General features: G+C 50.0%; 1 protein-coding gene across 2 annotated transcripts in view; it reads right to left on the reverse strand.

Annotated features, from left to right (window-relative positions):
• LOC144506973 (bcl-2-modifying factor-like) overlaps positions 1-19716 on the reverse strand; it is a 70040-nt gene that overhangs the window by 34355 nt on the left and 15969 nt on the right. For both annotated transcript variants that reach the window (XM_078233451.1, XM_078233452.1), the window contains one exon: positions 6704-7091. In XM_078233451.1, coding sequence (XP_078089577.1) covers positions 6704-7019 — 316 coding nt within the window. In that variant the 5' untranslated portion in view covers positions 7020-7091. The remainder of the gene's footprint in view (positions 1-6703; positions 7092-19716) is intronic.

The raw sequence follows: 19716 nt of genomic DNA on the forward strand, positions 1-19716 counted from the left end.
TCAGCGGGGAGGCGATGGCCTAGTGGTATCATCGCTAGACTATTAATTCAGAAACTCAGTTAATGTTCTGGGGACCCGGGTTCGAATCCCACCACAGCAGATGGTGGAATTTGAATTCGATAAAAATAATCTGGAATTAAGAACCTATTGGTGACCGTGAAATCATTGTCGATTATCGGAAAAACCCAACTGGTTCACTAACGTCCTTTAGGGAAGGAAATCTGCAGTCCTTACCCGGTCTGGCCTACATGTGACTCCAGAGCCACAGCAATGGGTTTGACTCTCAACTGCCCTCCAAGGGGATGGGCAATAAATGCTGGCCCAGCGACGCCCATGTCCCACGAATGAACAAAACAAAACCACTCAGGATGTTTCAATCAAGTCGCCTCTTACTCTTCCAAACTCTAGGGATACAAGCCCAGACTGGCTAACCTTTCCTCCAAAGATTCCCTCCCTGGTCTCAACCCTCCCTACCTCTGTTAACCCTACAGCCCTTTGAGATCCCCGCATTCTCCCTCTGGGCATTCCCGATTTTCACCCCTCCGCCACTGGCCTTTTGCAGTCCACACCCTAAACTCGGCAAGGCACCTTCCTAAATCTCTCTCCTCCTCCTTTAAGAAGCTCCTTAAACCCTATCCCCTTGGACCAGTGTTGTCCAGGTATCTCCTTAAGCAGCTCAGTTCCAAATCCCACTTTATGTAATCCTCCCACGAAGGGGTTAAAAACTACGAAAACCCAACACGAGGCGACTGGAGTAATCCAACCTCGTAGATTAATGAGCGGATTTGGAGGACAAATGCCAGGATAAATATATTGCTCTGCCAACAGGCGGCTTTGGGGTGGCGTGTCCAGTTAGCAAGAATAAAACTTATTCCTGGGTCAGTGTGACTCTGACAATTAGTGAGGAGATCATTAACCACAAGTTAACACTATGTAAATATGAGAAGAAAAAAGAATGACAGGATGTTATGTGATTCTCAGACAGTCTAGAGCCTCAGGAACATTGCAAAGCTGGTGTACAGGCTCACCATGGGCCGCAGAGCTGACTGGAAATTCTGGTTGGCATGGCAATGAGGTGTAATAGGTTTCTCAATAACAATAATTGACCTAAATTGGTTGATGCCGGTTAATGGCCATCAGTCACAGAATCATAGAATCCTACAGCATAGGAGGAGGCCATTTAGCCCATCGAGTTTGCACCGACCACAATCCCACCCAGGCCCTAACCCCGTAACCCCATGTATTTACCCTGCTAATCCCCCTGACACTAAGTTGCCAGTTGCACTTTTGAATCATCGTCCACCCACCCCTCGCCCACCCACCCCCTCGCCCACCCACCCCCTCACCCACCTACCCCCTCGCCCATCTACCCCCTCGCCCATCTACTCCCTTGCCCAACACCCCCTCGCCCAGGTGAGTGACTCACCTGATGAAGGGGCAGAGCTCCAAAAAGCTCGTGATTCCAAATAAACTTGTTGGACTTTAACCTGGTGTTGTGAGACTTCTTACTGTGCCCACTCCAGTCCAATGCCAGCATTTCCACATCATCTTTGGACTTTGGGAGGAAACTGGAGCACCCGGAGGAAACCCACGCAGACACAGGGAGAACGTGCAAACTCCACACAGACAGTGGCCCGAGGCCAGAATTGAACCTGGGTCCCTGGCCGTATGAGGCAACAGTGCAAACCATTGTGCCACCGTGCCACCCACCAATTAGCTTCAGAACAACATTAGCTTCTCACTATATAGACCAGATCAGAAACATGGCAACGACATAGGTATCAATTTCCCTTCCTTTTTCTCCCTTCTCCCTCCCAGTTATGTTTAACGAATGTGAGTGAATGGATGGGTGAACGAGTCGGTGGGTGAATTGATGGGGGGGATGGGTGAGAAGATAGATGGGTATGTGGGTGAGGTGGGTAGAGATGTGAAGCAGTCTGTGGGCGAGAGTGAAGTTGGTGGGTGAGTGGGCTGGGTGGGATGGTGAGGTGGATAGCTGGGTGAGTGGATAAGTGGGTAAGGTGGGCAAGGGGTAGCTGGGTGGGGGGGTGGGTGAGGGGAAAGGTGGGCAAGTGGGAAGGTGGGCGAGGGGGTAGGTGGGTGAGGGGGTGGGTGGGCGAGGGGGTGGGTGGGCGAGGGGGAGGTTGGGCGAGGGGGATGGGTGGGCAAGGGGGTAGGTGGGCGAGGGAGGAGGTGGGTGAGGGGGTAGGTAGGCGAGGGGGTGGGTGGGCGAGGGGGAGGTTGGGCGAGGGGGTGGGTAGGCGAGGGGGAGGTTGGGCGAGGGGGTGGGTGGACGAGGGGATAGGTGGGCGAGGGAGTGGGTGGGCGAGGGGGTGGGTGGGCGAGGGGGTGGGTGGGTGAGGGGGTGGGTGGGCAAGGGGGTGGTTGGGCAAGGGGGTAGATGGGCGAGGGGGTAGGTGGGCGAGGGGGTGGATGGGCGAGGGGGTGGGTAGGAGAGTGGGTGGGTGGACAAGGGGGGTGGGTGGGCGAGGGGGTGGGTGGACAAGGGGGGTGGGTGGACAAGGGGGGTGGGTGGGCGAGGGGGTGGGTGGACAAGGGGGGTGGGTGGACAAGGGGGGTGGGTGGGCGAGGGGGTGGGTGGACGATGATTCAAAAGTGCAGCTGGCAAAATCCCCAAAAGATGAACCTAAGATTGGGAATGTGAGTCGGGAATGAGATAAACATTGAACCCTTTGCTCTCCATGGATTTCAGTATATGACACAATAGAACACTTGGATTGCATCAGGCAAGTCATCCGGGTTTTCAAATACTTCAGGCAATTTGATTAAATCTCAGTTTTAAAAGCTTCAATTGTCCTCCCAAAATCTGTCCTCAGCTTTAATCTAGATTGTTCCGAGGAGGCGTGCAGAGCGCAGCAATCCCCTCCGTAACTTTCATCCGCCATCCTCCCATCCACACACCACCAAATTTGGCCAAACGTTTTTCACTCAGCATCTTTCTGCCTCCTCCCCACCCTCCTCCACCCACCCACAACTTCCTCGCCCCCACGCCCTGCTTTTCTGTAGGCGTTGCCACTCTTTCTTATCTCTCGCCCGAGCGGCCATGCCAGCCTGGGTGGTGAGTAGCGCTTGGGCAATTGCATGTGGGCATCATCATGCCCGGGTCAAGCTGCCTCTCAGCCCGACACCCACTGAATGCAAACCCCCGACCAAGCATTGTGACACAAAGTGAGGAAAATTAAACCCTTCTCTGGCCAGGGAGGCCGATTATAAAGCAATCTTGCTGCCTCAGCAATGATCAACTTGTTCTGCACAGACTGGATGTCTGAGTGGTTTTGTATGATTGATTCATTCATACATTTTGTGATTGATTCTGTCTACTTGGCCAATCTTGCCTTTCTTGTGGTCAGTGCTCTGTTAAACATGCCTAAAGTCTCTTACCTCTGCCCTATCTCAGCCTATCTGCCGCTGAAACCTCCAACCATTCTCTTACGATCTCCAAACTCAACTATTCCAATGCACCCCAGGCCAGGTTTCCACATTATGCTCTTCTTAAACTTGAGTTCATTCAATGCTCCATTTAGTCTGCTTTCCACGGTCTCCACCTTATTTTACTTGCTATGATTTTTTTTTTTGTCAAGTTACAAATGTCTAGTAGACCCCATCAAAAAATAAGATCATTTCTATTTCGGTATACTTCAGTTGTACAGATATGTCTAGATATTGAGTCATGTGGCAGCCATTTTTCAGGCACTGGGCAGACACCCAAAGGCCCCAAAATGGCAGCCAGGAAAAATGGACCTACTTCCAGCGGGAGAGGGCCACTTGCATCCGTTGTCCACTGAGACATCCATTGTCCACAGAAACATCCGTTATCCACAGAGGTGTCTGTTGTTCCCGGAGATGTCCTTTATCCATAGGAGGACCATAAATTTGGATATGTCAATAAGGGGCTTAACGGTCATTTCAGAGCCTGCTACAAGACCAATTTGATCCGAGGCAGTTACTCCCACAGATCATGGCTGCACAATCATGCAGTCTGAACTAAATATCTGGGGTTCCACAGACTTTATGACTCTGGTCCAGGGCGTTTACCCGAGCTATGCAGGACAAGCCCCCAAAGTTCTAGGCCACACTGGTTCTGCATCATCCTTTTTTGTTTGGCTTTCCCATTCAGTTGATTGGATAAAGTCTCAGTAGAAATGTAGGAGAGGCACAGGCTTGTTTCCCTTCCATCCTCAGCCTGGACACCGGTGCTTATTTCCCAGTTCCCATTCTTTCCAGGCCTCCAGCTTCCTCCCTGTCCCTTGTTGCTAGGGAACAGTGCCTCGCATGGTGGCCACTCTCCTCGGTTGACCCTAAATGGCAAGTGCCAGCGGGGTTGTGCGTGGGCCGTCCTAGCCAAGTTTCTGTAAGTGAATGTGTTTGGAATGGGTTAAAATTTGGGGCCGGGGAGAAGAGAGAAATAGGGGTGATACAATCATAGAATCCCTACAGTGCAGAAGGAGGCCATTCGACCCATTGAATCTGCATCGACCACAATCCCACCTAGGCCCTACTCCCCCATAACTTCACGTTTACTCCGCTAGTCCTCCTGACACTAAGGGGCAATTTAGCATGGTCAATCCACCTAACCCGCACAGCTTTGGACAGTGGGAAGAAACCGGAGCACCCGGGGGAAACCCACGCAGACACGGGGAGAATGTCCAAACTCCAAACAGACAGACACCTAAGCCAGGAAACGAACCTGGGTCCCTGGCGCAGTGAGGCAGCAGTGCTAACCACTGTGCCACCCTATCCTCATGAGGTAGTGAGGACAGGCAGAGAGGAAAGATGGAGGGGGAAAGTGCAGAAAAGAGGGAGAAAGAAGAGAGGTAGGCAAAGGATGAGGAAGAGGAGGAATGCAGAGATAGAGCAAGGGTTCAGTCAAAGAGAGAGATAGAAAGAAAATGAAGACTTCTCTCCCACTGACTTGCATTTGTTTTAAACTGAGACCCAGAAGATAATAAAGAATAGTCAAACAGGTTGGGCCTATACCAATTGGAGTTTAGAAGAGTGAGGGGCGATTTTATTTAAACATGTAAGATCCTGAGGGGATTCGACAGGATAGATACCCAGAGGATGTCTCCACTTGTAGAGAGACTAGAACCAGGGGACGCCGTTTAAAAAGTTGAAAACAAAGATGAGAATTTTTTTCTCTCAAAGGGCCGTTAGAATTCCCTTTCCCAGAAGGTGGTGGAGGCTGGATCATTGAATGTATTCAAGGCAGAGTTAGACAGATTTGTGATAGACATTTGGGTCAAGGATTATCGGGCAGGGGGGGGGTGTGTAACAGAAAAGTGGGGTTTGAGACCACAACGAGATCAGCCATGATCTTATCAAATGGTGGGACAGGCTAGAAGGGCTGACCGGCCTCCTCCTAAGTCCTATGTCCCTATGGCTAGAATTGTATGCTCCCTCACCGGTGGGTTTTGGGTTGGGGTGGTGGTTGTGGAGAGTGAAAGGGTGGGGGGGATGAAGGGGGTGGTGGGGGGAGTGTGACATTGCAGGGACCGGATTCCCTCTGGTGCCCGCTTGCCTCGACCACAGGGCATTTTACACTGAGGCAGGGTGAGTCCTGGGATGGGAAGTCTGTCCTTACCCCCACTGAGGCCCTTAAGTGGCCAATTAATGGCTTCCTGCCCAACCTCACTATTTAGGCTGGCGGGAGGGAGGAATGTAATGGGGTTAGCGCCAAAAAGAACAGTTAGATCCCGGGCCGGAAATGTGGGGGTGCACCTCCATGAGAGAACTTACCTGGGCCTCTGGTGCCTGGAGTTAGGCTCCAATCCCTCTGGAACTCCGATGCAGCTCTGTTGCTGTGGGAACAGGACAGTTGCTAGCCAATCGGATTGGTGGCAGGTCTCTAAGGTGGGGCTTCCCCCCGAGTGGGGGGGTGTAGTGACTGAACGCTCATTCGAGCATGAAGGGAGGGGTGCGGGGGGAACTCATCCCCACCAACTCCTTGGACACTGGGAAGCGAGACTTCCACCATCCGGATAATTCAGGTCTGTATTCCTGATGGACTCTGCTGGAAGCTAGCACACAGTCTTCTCTCATTCATCACAACAATCTTAAAGGCAAGACGTGCAAATCCTCTATTATCCAACACAATGATTCATTTACCAGGACACCCAGATTCCTCTGTACCACACACTTCTGTAATCTCTATTTGAATAATATACTGGTTTCTATCTTCCTGCCAAAGTGGGTCAGCTCACATTTTCCCCCGTTACAATCCATCTGCCAAATGTTTGCGCTCTGATTTAATATATCAATGTCCCAATGTAATCTCCTTACCTCCTCTTGCCGATTTACTTTCCTGCCTACCGTGGCAAGTTTAGCTACCATACGATTTTTTTGCTTGTCCAAGCAATTGATGTAGGTTATGGTGGCACTGTGGTTAGCACTGCTGCCTCACAGCGCCAGGGACCCGGGTTCGATTCCCACACTGTCTGTGTGGAGTCTGCACGTTCTCCCCGTGGGTTGTTGGTTAGGTGCATTGGCCATGCTAAATTCTCCCTCAGTGTACCTGAACAGGCACCAGAGTGTGGCGACTAGGGGATTTTCACAGTAACTTCATTGCAGTGTGAATGTAAGCCTGCTTGTGACACGAATAAATAAACTTTAAACTTTAAAGCATTATCTATCCAACCTAAGCACAAGTTAGCTGAACTGAAGTAGGTGACAGAAAAAGGATTACCATAGAACAGTCTGTGGGGCTCAGTGCCGACACCGCTTGGTAACATGGGACTGGCTGACTGCAGGTGGCTAGGCGGCGGTGTGGAGCTGGAGGTTTGAGTCCCTCGCTCACACTGTTCCTCCTGGCCGCAGCCTGCTCCATAGAGGTGCGCCGACGGTGATGGGGAGAACAGCCGCTGGCGGGCTGAGGTCCAGGTCGGAGAGGCGCCAGGCGGGTAAGAGCCACTCGTGTCGCTGTAACCACTGTCGGGAGCCGTCAAGTCCCGGTCAAACACTTCATCGTCACTATCGAGCTCCTCCGTCTCGGACAGGTCCATGTCATCCAACACCGACCTTCGAGTTGGCCTCTTGGGGCAAGTTTTCTTGGGCGTGGACGTGGAGGAAGATTCCTAAAGGAGGACACAAAAACACCGGTGAAACCAAAGTACAGGTAAATCCGTCCTGTTACAATCTGCAGTTTGTTGACTTTACGTCACCATAGAAAACATCCTTTCTGGATGTATCACACATTGGTATGGCTCCTGTCTGTCCAAGACCGGAAGAACATGTTGCCTGGATTGGTTGGCATGCCTTCTGAGGATAGGTTGAGGGAGCTCGGTCTTTTCTCCTTGGAGAGACGAAGGATGAGAGGTGACCTGGTAGAGGTGTACAAGATGTTGAGAGGTATAGATCGGGTGGATCCTCGGAAGCTTTTTCCCAGGGCTGAAATGGCTGCTACGAGAGGACACAGGTTTAAGGTGCTGGGGAGTAGGTACAGAGGAGATGTCAGGGGTAAGTTTTTCACTCAGAGGGTGGTGGGTGAGTGGAATCGGCTGCCGTCAGTGGTGGTGGAGGCAAACTTGATAGGGTCTTTTAAGAGACTTCTGGATGAGTACATGGGACGTAATAGGATTGAGGGTTATAGGTAAGCCTATATATAAGCCTAGGTAGGTAGGGACATGACCGGCGCAACTTGTGGGCCGAAGGGCCTGTTTGTGCTGTATTTTTTCTATGTTCTAACATAGCCCAGTCCATCACACAAACCAGCTTCCCATCCATTGACTCTGTCTACACTTCCCACTGCCTCGGAAAAGCAGCCAGCATAATCAAGGACCCCACGCACCCCGGACATTCTCTCTTCCACCTTCTTCCATCAGGATAAAGATACAAAAGTCTGAGAACCCGGGTCCCCAGAACATTAGCTGAGTTTCTGCATTAATAGTCTGGCGATATCACCAGGCCATCACCTTCTGGTTGATTGTCTGGTTTTCAGGATTCAGCCTCGTTTCAGGGTCTGCACCCCACCCCCCCAACCCTGCCCCCCCATACCCCCACCCCCCGCCCCCCACCCAAGTGATTTGTCTCCTTAAGCTGTCCAGATTCAGAGCTTTGTCCAGAGAAGTACATCCTGGGTGTAATGAGAAGGATTTGATTATCATTGTCACATATAATGGGATACAGTGAAAAGTATTCTTGCGCACTGTACAGACAAAGCATACCGTTCATAGAGTACAGATGGGAGAAGGAAAGGAGAGAATGTAGAATGTAGTGTTACAGTCATAGCTGGGGTGTAGAGAAAGATCAACTTAATACAAGGTAAGTCCATTCAAAGGTCTGATGGCAGCAGGGAAGAAACTGTTCTACTCCAGTCGTATTGTTTGAGGGTTAAGTATTAAAAGTTTATTTATTAGTGTCACAAGTAAGCTTACATTAACACTGCAATGAAGTTACTGTGAAAATCCCCTAGTCGCCACACTCCGGCGCCTGTTCAGGTTCACTGAGGGAGAATTTAGCACGGCCAATGCACCCTAACCAGCACGTCTTTCAGACTGTGGGAGGAAACTGGAGCACCCGGAGGAAACCCACGCGGACACGGGGAGAACCCACATAGACAGTGACCCAAGCCGGGAATCGAACCCGGGTCCCCAGCGCTGTGAGGCAGCAGTGCTAACCACTGTGCCGCCCTGCCGGCCACCAAAGAGAAAACCCCTGCTTCAGATAGGAGGGTGGGATCTTTTACATCCGCCAGGGAGGGCCAAATGGGGGCCTCAGTTGGAGGCACCTCAGACCTCCCTCGATAGTGCCCTGGGGAGTGAGCCGAGATTGTCGGCTCAAATCCCTGGGACCTGAGCTCTCAATCTTCCCGAGTGCCTACTGTCTGAAGCAAGGCTGGCAGCGAGGGTAATGTTCAGGGTGTGGAGTCTGTACAAATGGCATGCAAGGTGGCACCTGCACCTGGATTCTTCTGAAGTACTTTCACCTTGCTACTGATTTGCAACATCGATATTTTCAAAACACCAGCTGAAAACAACCACAGGGGGGGCAGGGCACCTGTGAGATGCCACCACTTTACAGTAAGTGATGTTCGGGACTTCACCATGCTGTCACTGAGTGTTATTGAGCAATGCGGCCTTGTTTACACTCTCACAGGTGGGCCGAGAGACGTACAGACAGAACAATCCCATACAGTCAAAAGGAACCCAAACTTGCGGCAGGATTTTACAGTCCCACCGCAGCGAGGGACAGGGCAGTAAAATGTGGCGGGCCGTTCCAGCGTCCAGTGATCTCACCGGGACCGTGGAATCAAGCCCATAGACGCAGGAACAGAGAGAGACAAGCCCACACACCAGAAAACAGACACTGCAAACTAGGTAGCACGGTTAAGTTGAAAATATAGTCACTTCCTGGAGACACAATCACACAAAAATAGACAAAACACAGGAACAGGAGAGACACACAGAACCAAGAACAGAGAAACAGACAGAACACACGCACACACACAGAAACAATCACAGACAGACACTGACAGACAGAAACAGGCACAGAGAAACGACAGAGACACAGAAACAAAGAGAAACAGGGAAATAGATACAGAGAAACACACACACACACACACAGTCACACACACACACAGTCACACACACACACTCTCTCGCACACACTCACACACACTCACACACACACTCTCTCACACACACACACACTCACACACAGTCTCACACACACACTCTCTCTCACACACACACACTCACAGTCACACACACTCACACTCTCTCACACACACACACAGTCTCACACACACACACTCACACTCTCACACACACACAGTCTCACACACACACACTCACACTCTCACACACACACACATACACACACACACACATACACACACACACACTCATACACACACTCACACACACTCACACACACACACTCACACACACACACTCACACACATTCACACACACTCACATTCACACACACACACACACACGCTCACACACACACGCACACACATACTCACACACACACACTCTCACACACACACTCACACACTCTCACGCACACACACTCTCTCGCACACACACTCTCTCGCACACACACTCTCACACACACACTCTCACACACACACACACACACACACACTCTCTAACACACACTCTCTCACACACACATTCACACACATACACTTTCTCACACACACACTCTCACACACACACACTCACACATACACTCTCACACACACACTCTCACACACACACTCACACACACACACTCACACACACACTCACGCACACACTCTCACGCACACTCACACACACACTCACACACACACTCTCACGCACACACTCTCACGCACACACTCTCACGCACACACACTCACACACACACACTCACTGTCTCACACACACACTCACACACACACTCTCACACACACACACACTCACATTCACACACACACCCTCACACACACACACACTCTCACACATACACTCTCACACACACACTCATACACACACGCTCACACACACATTCACACACACACACACACACACACTCACACACACACTCACACACTCTCTCTCACACACACTCTCTCACACACGCACCCCACACACATATTCACACACACACTCACACTCTCACACACACACACATTCACACACTCTCTCTCTCACACACACACACACACACGCACACACACACACACACTCTCACACACACAGTCAGTCACACACACACACATACTCACACAAACACACATGCTCACACACACACTCACACACACACACTCACACACACACACACACACTCACTCACACACTCACTCACACACACACTCACGCACACACTCTCTCACACACACACACACTCACACAGTCACACACACACTTACACACACACACTCACTCACACACACTCACACACACTCTCTCACACACACACACTCACACACTCTCTCTCACACACACACTCTCACACACACACTCTCTCTCACTCACACTCTCTCACACACACACACTCTCACACACACACACACACACACACACACTCTCACACACACACACTCTCTCTCACACACACACACACTCTCTCTCACACACACACACAGAAACAATAACAGAGGGAAGCTGACACACAGAAACGGAGACGGTGGATGGAATTTTACAGACATCATAGAATCCTACAGTCCAGAAGGAGGCCATTCGGCCCTTTGAGCCTGCACCCACCAGAATCCCACCCAGGCCCTATTCCCATAGCCCCATGAATTTACCCTAGCTAGTCCCCCTGACACTAAGGGAAGATTTAGCATGGCCAATCAACCTAACCCGCACATCTTTGGACGGTGGGAGGAAACCGGAGCACCCGGAGGAAACCCACGCAGACACGGGGAGAACATGCAAACTCCACACAGTTGGGAATTGAACCCAGGTCCCTGGCGCTGTGAGGCAGCAGTGATAACCACTGTGCTGCTGTGCCGCCCTCAACTACTGTGCCACCATGCTGACATCATGAACATTGGACAAGAAGAGGATTAGGTGCGGCATCCCCCCCTCCCCCCATGACGCACAAGCTACCATTTGCCTCCCCAGCCCCCCGCTCAGTGAGATATCACACCACACCGGGCACTGAGGGAACTGAAGCTTCACTGGGGGAATGAAAGGATCAATCGCCTCGAAGTGAGGCCTTTCACCGGCCAATACTACCAAAGGAAAGATACGGTGCCGCAGCTAATAGTGACTGACTTAGCTGCCCGCGTACATTTTTATCTTGTTAATCGAGAGCATTTTGCTTATTGCAAATGAGTAAAACAGAGCCGAACAATTCAACAGCCTGAGGCTACACTCGGCACCGCAATTACACTCAAAATCAGTGCTGATTTATTTCATCGAAGAGGAGTGGCTTCATAACTGGCTAACCAGAGTTTATCGAGGCAGATGTGCTGGTGTGAGGGAGCTGGGTAAATGTCAGCGGGCAGAATCTTCAGGGCCCACTAGCAGAGGGAGGTTTGGCAGGTGGAGGGGGTTTCGGGGTGTCGGGAGAGCTGGTGCTGAGGTGGGGGTGTGGTCTTTAAACTGGGATAAGACTACAAATCAGTTCCTGGCAGTGGGATGAACTTTAGCAATTAAGTTCTTGGGACTTTAAAGGTGGATCGAGCTTCACCACAAGTTTAAAGTTTATTTATTAATGTCAAAAGTAGGCTTGCATTAACACTGCAATGAAGTTACTGTGAAAATCCCCGAGTCGCCGCATTCCGGCGCCTGTTCGGGTACACTGAGGGAGAATTTAGCATGGCCAATCCACCTAACCCGCACGTCTTTCGGACTGTGGGAGGAAACCCACGCAGACACGGGGAGAACGTGCAAACGCCACACAGAGTGACCTGAAGCCGGAATTAAACCTGGCACTCTGGGGCACCACTGTGCCACGACTAACAAACACTATCGGGAAGTCCTTCTGCACATCGTAAGGCTCCCTCACTAGAATTAAGGCAATCCCCTTCTGTGAGAAATACAATGCGCACATTCACAATTGCACGTAAATAGCGTCCACCTGGTCAGTTAGACCTCTTCTTCAAGAGGGCAGCACGGTGGCACGGGTTAGGTGGATTGACCCATGTTAAATTGCCCCTTAGCGTCTGGAAGATTAGCAGGGTAAATACATGGGGATAGGACCTGGTTGGGATTGTTGACGGTGCAGGCCCGATGGGCCGAATGGCCTCCTTCTGTACTGTTGGGACTCTATGTTCCCAGGGCATTAGACTGGGCCTCTGAGTTCCGACTCCACTGACATTTCCATGATGTCACCATCTCCCCGAGGGAAGTTAAATATGGCTTTTGGTCTCCAACCCCATGAGGTAGTGACGAGGCCAGCAGCTTCCTGCCTGATCCTGCTGCAAAGCAAGCAGCATATGTAATAAGGTGAATAGTGCAAGATCACACATGGTCAGCTGGCCCCCCCACAGTGAGAACTACTCCCACATTCACACCCACCACCAGATTTAGATTCCAAAATGGACGCTTCTGTCCTGTCCATAATATAGGGGTGCACACAGGGTACTGGGGGAGAGGGGTTACTGAGTGACAGTGTGAGGGAGCTGGATTAACATCAGTAGAGATACAGTCAGTAACACAGGGTACTGGGGGAGAGGGGTTACTGAGTGACAGTCTGATGGAGCTGGATTAACATCAGTAGAGATACAGTCAGTAACACAGGGTGCTGGGGGAGAGGGGTTACTGAGTGACTGTGTGAGGGAGCTGGATTAACATCAGTAGAGATACAGTCAGTAACACAGGGTGCTGGGGGAGAGGGGTTACTGAGTGACAGTGTGAGGGAGCTGGATTAACATTAGTAGAGATACAGTCAGTAACACAGGGTGCTGGGGGGGAGAGGGGTTACTGAGTGACAGTGTGAGGGAGCTGGATTAACATCAGTAGAGATACAGTCAGTTACACAGGGTGCTGGGGGAGAGGGGTTACTGAGTGACAGTGTGAGGGAGCTGGATTAACATCAGTAGAGATATAGTCAGTAACACAGGGTGCTCGGGGAGAGGGGTTACCGAGTGACAGTGTGAGGGAGCTGGATTAACATCAGTAGAGATACAGTCAGTAACACAGGGTGCTGGGGGAGAGGGGTTACTGAGTGACAGTGTGAGGGAGCTGGATTAACATTAGTAGAGATACAGTCAGTAACACAGGGTGCTGGGGGGGAGAGGGGTTACTGAGTGACAGTGTGAGGGAGCTGGATTAACATCAGTAGAGATACAGTCGGTAACACAGGGTGCTGGGGGAGAGGAGTTACTGAGTGTCAGTGTGAGGGAGCTGGATTAACATCAGTAGAGATACAGTCAGTAACACAGGGTGCTGGGGGAGAGGGGTTACTGAGTGACAGTGTGAGGGAGCTGGATTAACATCAGTAGAGCTACAGTCAGTAACACAGTGTGATGAGGGGAGAGGTTGCTGGGGCTAAGTGATTGAATTTTAAATTGTGATCCTCATTATGAAATATTTTAATGAACATCTTCTTTCATTCAAAGTTCTTCCTGGATAGGAAAAATAGGGAAAAGGGGAGCAATGGAATGTCAAGCATGTCGCTTTTAAACTCCAGGTTCTTAAGCTCCCCTCTTCCTGAGCGGGCCTGGTGCCCTGGTGCAGGCTCATGGCCTACCAGGCCTAGCAGAGCTGGAGGCCTAGCAGCATTTGGTAATTCTTGAGATGTGAACTGCTTAGTCATCTGAGTCCAAGCTCAGTTGCACGGGTGCCGTGCAGCAGTCTCACTTCCGCCCTTTGGCCACGGGCTGATATATTTAGCGAACACGCGTCCTGGTGCAGCCTCTTTTGTGGTTTTTCTCTCAGCTCTGTGAGAAAGTAATGTTTACCCCGACAACGGGAGGAAGAAGGGAAGAGGAAGCGGCCTACACAGGGAGCTCTGGCCTCTGGTTGCTTGCCACGCTTCATAACAGGAAGAAACGTGTCTGAGAGTCGGCCTCACTGATGTGAAATGATTTACATAGGTATATATAGTTTCTTCTCAAGATAAAACACAGACCCAAATTGCATCTCGATCATCCCTGAGCCAGTAACAGAAAACAAAGGGTTCGTGAGAAAATTCTCACAAAATTTTTATATTTCTTTTCACATAATTTAAATGTAGCATCAAAAGCTGTTTTGGCTTTAGATACTCAAATCTTCTGCAGTCAACACAGTTACTTTCTCCTTTTCTCCCATCCAGAGCGCCTGAGATTCTCTCCTTGTTTACCTGTATAACCTTACTGAATCATTTAGGTGTCTTTTAGCACCATTAACAATTTTATATTTGTTATTATTCATTCTTGGGACATGGGCATCACTGGTTGGCTGGCATTTATTGCCCATCTCTGGAGCCACATGTAGGCCAGGCCAGCAATGCCTCAGTGAAGGCAGACAGCAGAGAGGTTTTTTTCATTCATTCCTGTGACAACGGGCGTTGTTGGTTGGCCAACATTTACTGCCCATCCCTAATTGCCCTTGCTTACTCGGCCATTTCAGAGGGCAGTTGAGAGTCAACCACATTGCTGTGGTTCTGTAGGCCAGACCGGGTAAGGACGGCAGATTTCCTTCCCCAAAGGACATTAATGAACCAGGTGAGTTTTTCCAACAATGGTTTCATGGTCATCAGTAGATTCTTAATTCTGGATATTTTTTTATTGAATTCAAATTCCACCGTCTGCTATGGCGGGATTTGAGCCCGGGACCTCAGAACATTAGCTGAGTTTCTGGATTAATAGTCCAGCGATAATACCACTAGGACATAGCCTCTACCTGATTAAAAGAAGCAATTAGAATTGTCGATGGTAACTGTAACCAGGAAGTGGGCTGGTTCCATGGGTTGCTCAGGAGAAAAGACAAGAGGGGCCATACTTTAAGAAGACATGTCAGGGATAATTGGTAGTCAGGTATCGCTGGGCCGGATCTGTGCATAACCCAAAGGCCCCAACATTTAACATTCATGCAACCCCACCAAGCTTGGATTATTTTTGTGATAGCTTCACCTTTATAGACTCTTTATTGGTTATGGGCTTGGATTAGCGACTAGAGTTAAAAATTCCCCCATTTAAATGTGGGAAAATTTGTCAGTCCCCATAAGAGAAGCGACCATGTAAACCTTGCAGATTAATGCAGAAAAAAGAACCCAACTGATTCATTAATGTCCATCTCTACCCAGTCTGGCCTGACAATGGTTGATTCTTAATGCCATAAGACCATAAGATATAGGAGCAGAATTAGGCCACTCAGCCCATCGAGTTCACGCCGCCATTCAATCATGGTTGATATGATTCTCATCCCCATTCTCCTGCCTTCTCCCCGTAATCCTTGATCCCCTTATTGCTCAAGAACCTCAGGCTAACTGGAGATGTACAATAAATGTGGCCTATTCCTGAAGAACAGATCATAGAAGTCATAGAAATCATAGAAACCCTACAGTGCAGAAGGAGGCCATTCGGCCCATCGAGTCTGCACCGACCACAATCCCACCCAGGCCCTACACCCACATATTTTACCCACTAATCCCTCTAACCTACGCATCCCAGGACTCTAAGGGGCAATTTTTTTAACCTGGCCAATCAACCTAACCCGCACATCTTTGGACTGTGGGAGGAAACCGGAGCACCCGGAGGAAACCCACGCAGACACGAGGAGAATGTGCAAACTCCACACAGACAGTGACCCGAGCCGGGAATCGAACCCGGGACCTTGGAGCTGTGAAGCAGCAGTGCTAACCACTGTGCTACCGTGCCGCCAATCTTCAAAGGATCTTAATGGCTGTAGGTTGACAAGGTTAATCAAGCTAGTCACTTGTTATTGAAAAGGAACAGTCATTAACCTTGTTCACTAGTCCAGTATGACCTTCCACAGCACACTAATCACTTGCACGGGGCACATCTAATCTGGACTGATGGAAAGCGAGAGGGAAAGCGAGACACTGACCACAATCCTACCCAGGACCTATCCACATAACCCCATGCATTTACCCTGCTAATCTCCCTGACACTAAGGGGCAATTTAGCACGGTCAATCAACCTAACCTACATATCTTTGGACTGTAGGAGGAAACCAAAGCACCCAGAGGAAACCCACGCAGATACAGGGAGAACGTTCAAACTCTACACAGTCAGTGACCCAAGCTGCGAATCGAACCTGGGTCCCTAGTGCTGTGAGGTAGCAGTGCCAACCACTGTGCCACCGTGCTGCCCAATCTCTCAGTTGTCCACCCTCTCAAGCCCCTTCAGCATTTTGTACATTTCGATGAGATCGCTCTCTTTCTTCTGAACTCCAGACAATATCGGTCAAATTTATTCAGCCTCTCATCTTAGAACAATTCCTTCACCCCGGGACCAATCTAACGAACCTTCGCTGTAGCACCTCCAATGAAAGTATATCCTTTCTTAAATGCGGAGACCAAAATTGCACACAACATTCCAGATGTGGTCTTGCCAAATCCCTGTACAATTGTAGCAAGACTTCTCTATTCTCATACTCCAATCCCCTTGCAATAAGGGCCAACATGCCACTTGCCTTCCTAACTGCTGCACCTGCGTGCCAACTTTCTATGTACAAGCACACCAACGTCTCAGATAAAGGCAAAATAGTGCGGATACTGGAATCTGAAACAGAAACAGAGAATGCTGGAGAAACTCAGCATCTGTGGAGAGGGAATAGAGCCAATGTTTCGAGTTTGGGTGACCCCTCGTCAGAGCCCATGTCTCTTTCCACATCAACACTACTGGGTTTCACACCTTTTTTTAAAATTCTGCTTTTTTTTGCCAACGTGAATAACTTTATTTAAGAATCACATTTCCTCCAAACAGAATCTGGAATTAAGAATCTACTGATGGCCATGAAACCATTGTCGGAAAAACCCATCTGGTTCGCTAATGTCCTTTAGGGAAGGAAATCTGCTGACCTTACCCGGTCTGGCCTACATGTGACTCCAGAGCCACAGCAATGTGGTTGACTCTCAGCTGCCCTCCAAGGGCAACTAGGGATGGACAATAAATACTGGCCCACGAATGAATTAAATTGAAGAATCAGCAGCGGTAAGAATGGGAATTCTCCCCTTTGGAACAGAGAAGACGTATGGGAAAGGTAAAAGTTTTCAATTTGCGATGGGCCGTGAAAGTGTAAATAAGGAGAAACTCTTTCACGCCCAAGTTTAAATTCTAACCACACTAACCATGCCTGTGTGACCTCCCACACAGCTGCTGCCTTAAGTACGCCAAGTCATTTGTCAAGACTTCAACCCACACTGCCCTCAGAGTTGGGCACAAGGCTGCCTCTTACCACTCCACCACACAGTATTAGTAAACACTAAGCAGTGGCTATGTTGTTGCCATCCACTCGTGCAGGGCGCCCAACACCGTAAATCGGACAATCGCGTGCGCTGTTTCTGACGTTGGCACCAAGGGATCCGTAAATCAACACAACTAGGGGTAAGTGCATGTCTGTTCTACACTGTTGCAATCATAAATCTCAGCCCTTCCGGCTATGTAAGCACGGCAGCACCCTGTGGTGTAACCACCACACTAAACACCCAACACTGCCTTCCCCATTAACCTGAGAGATACGCGAGCATTTTTGGCACTGTCTTTATTTAAGATGAGACGTTAAACTGAAGTTCCCATCTGGCCCCTCAGGAAGGTGTGAGGGTCTATTTCAAAGTGGAGCAGTGGAGTATTCCCCAGTGTCTAACCAATAGTCACCACTCAAGCAACATCACTAAAACAGATTAGCCAGTCACTGATCTGATTACCTTGTGGCATCTTGCCCTGTGCAAAGTCACGTCTCCCTACATTAAGACAGTGACACACTGCAATAAAATGCCTACTTGGCCGCAAAGTGCATTAGGATGGCCCCAGGACAAGAAAGGTGTGATAAGGATGCAAGCTGTTCTTTCAGGCAAATAAATGCAATGAAATGAAGCTTCACATAAAACACTAGGTGTGCAGGATGCCTTGAGGGAGGGGGAATTACGATGAGCTCTGATGCACTGGGAATGGGTTTACTGTATAAGATAGTCATCGACTTCAGGAAGCATAGTGGATGACAGGCCCCTGTCTGCATCAACGGGGACAAAGTGGAAATGGCCGAGAGCTTCAGCTTTCTAGGTGTCCAGATCACCAACAACCTGTCCTGGTCCCCCCCCCCCCAACGCTGACGCTATAGTTAAGAAAGCCACAACAACGCCTCTACTTTCTCAGGAGGCTCCCAAAATTCCTTTATCCTTCCCAAATCAAAGCCAGGAGTCTGCACTGCCTTGCGTCACACTGGCCCCCTCCAGCAGGATGTGGTACTGCAGCCTCCGCTGCCTCGCACTCGGTACCCAGCTTGGCCGTGTGCCCATTGGGAGCGCTCAGGAGCACTGAAGGCTGACATGATCAGCCTCTCACCCTGCCAACAGCGAGCTCCTGGACACGCTGTGCCTTTGCAACAACATCCCTCAGGGCGGCACGGTGGTTAGCACTGCTACCTCACAGCACCAGGGACCCGGTTTCGATTCCCGGCTTGGGTCGCTGTCTGTGCGGAGTCTGCACATTCTCCCCGTGGCTGCGTGGGTTTCCTCCGGGTGCTCCGGTTTCCTCCCACAGTCCAAAAGACGTGCTGGTTAGGTGCATCGGCCATGCTAAATTCTCCCTCAGTGTACCCGCACAGGCGCCGGAGTGTGGTGACTAGGGGATTTTCACAGTAACTTCATTGCTGTGTTAATGTAAGTCTATTTGTGACACAAATAAATAAATTAAATAAATAAATAATCGGCACACTCCGGCGCCTGTTCGGGTACACTGAGGGAGAATTTAGCACGGCCAATGCACCTAACCAGCGCGTCTTTCGGACTCTCCCCTCAGAGGAGGTATTCAAGTTTTCACCTGTCTGTTCAGATCGCTGTCAAAAGTCTTGTACTATTCAAAGAAGAGCCACAGTCCTTCTCAAAGTGCATTTGTGTTGCCACCACTCAGGTGCCAGCATCTATGTGCTAAAGGAAAAGCAACCCAAGTTGACGAAGGCTGGCATCATCCCAATGGGCTTACAGCTGACGGCGCGTCACCCACTCTTCCTACTGTCATAGCTTTGGTCTCACGCGGTGTAAAAACACTTCCAACAACAACATCCGTACTTCAGCGAACACCTCTTTCACCTTAACTGCTCTTTCATCATTGTTTATAGCCTGTGTTTTGTCTGCCAAATCAATGTCATCTGTGACTCAGGGGAGGGCGAT

The sequence above is a fragment of the Mustelus asterias genome, chromosome 18 (genome assembly GCF_964213995.1).
Source record: "Mustelus asterias chromosome 18, sMusAst1.hap1.1, whole genome shotgun sequence".
In the NCBI taxonomy this organism is placed as follows: domain Eukaryota; kingdom Metazoa; phylum Chordata; class Chondrichthyes; order Carcharhiniformes; family Triakidae; genus Mustelus; species Mustelus asterias.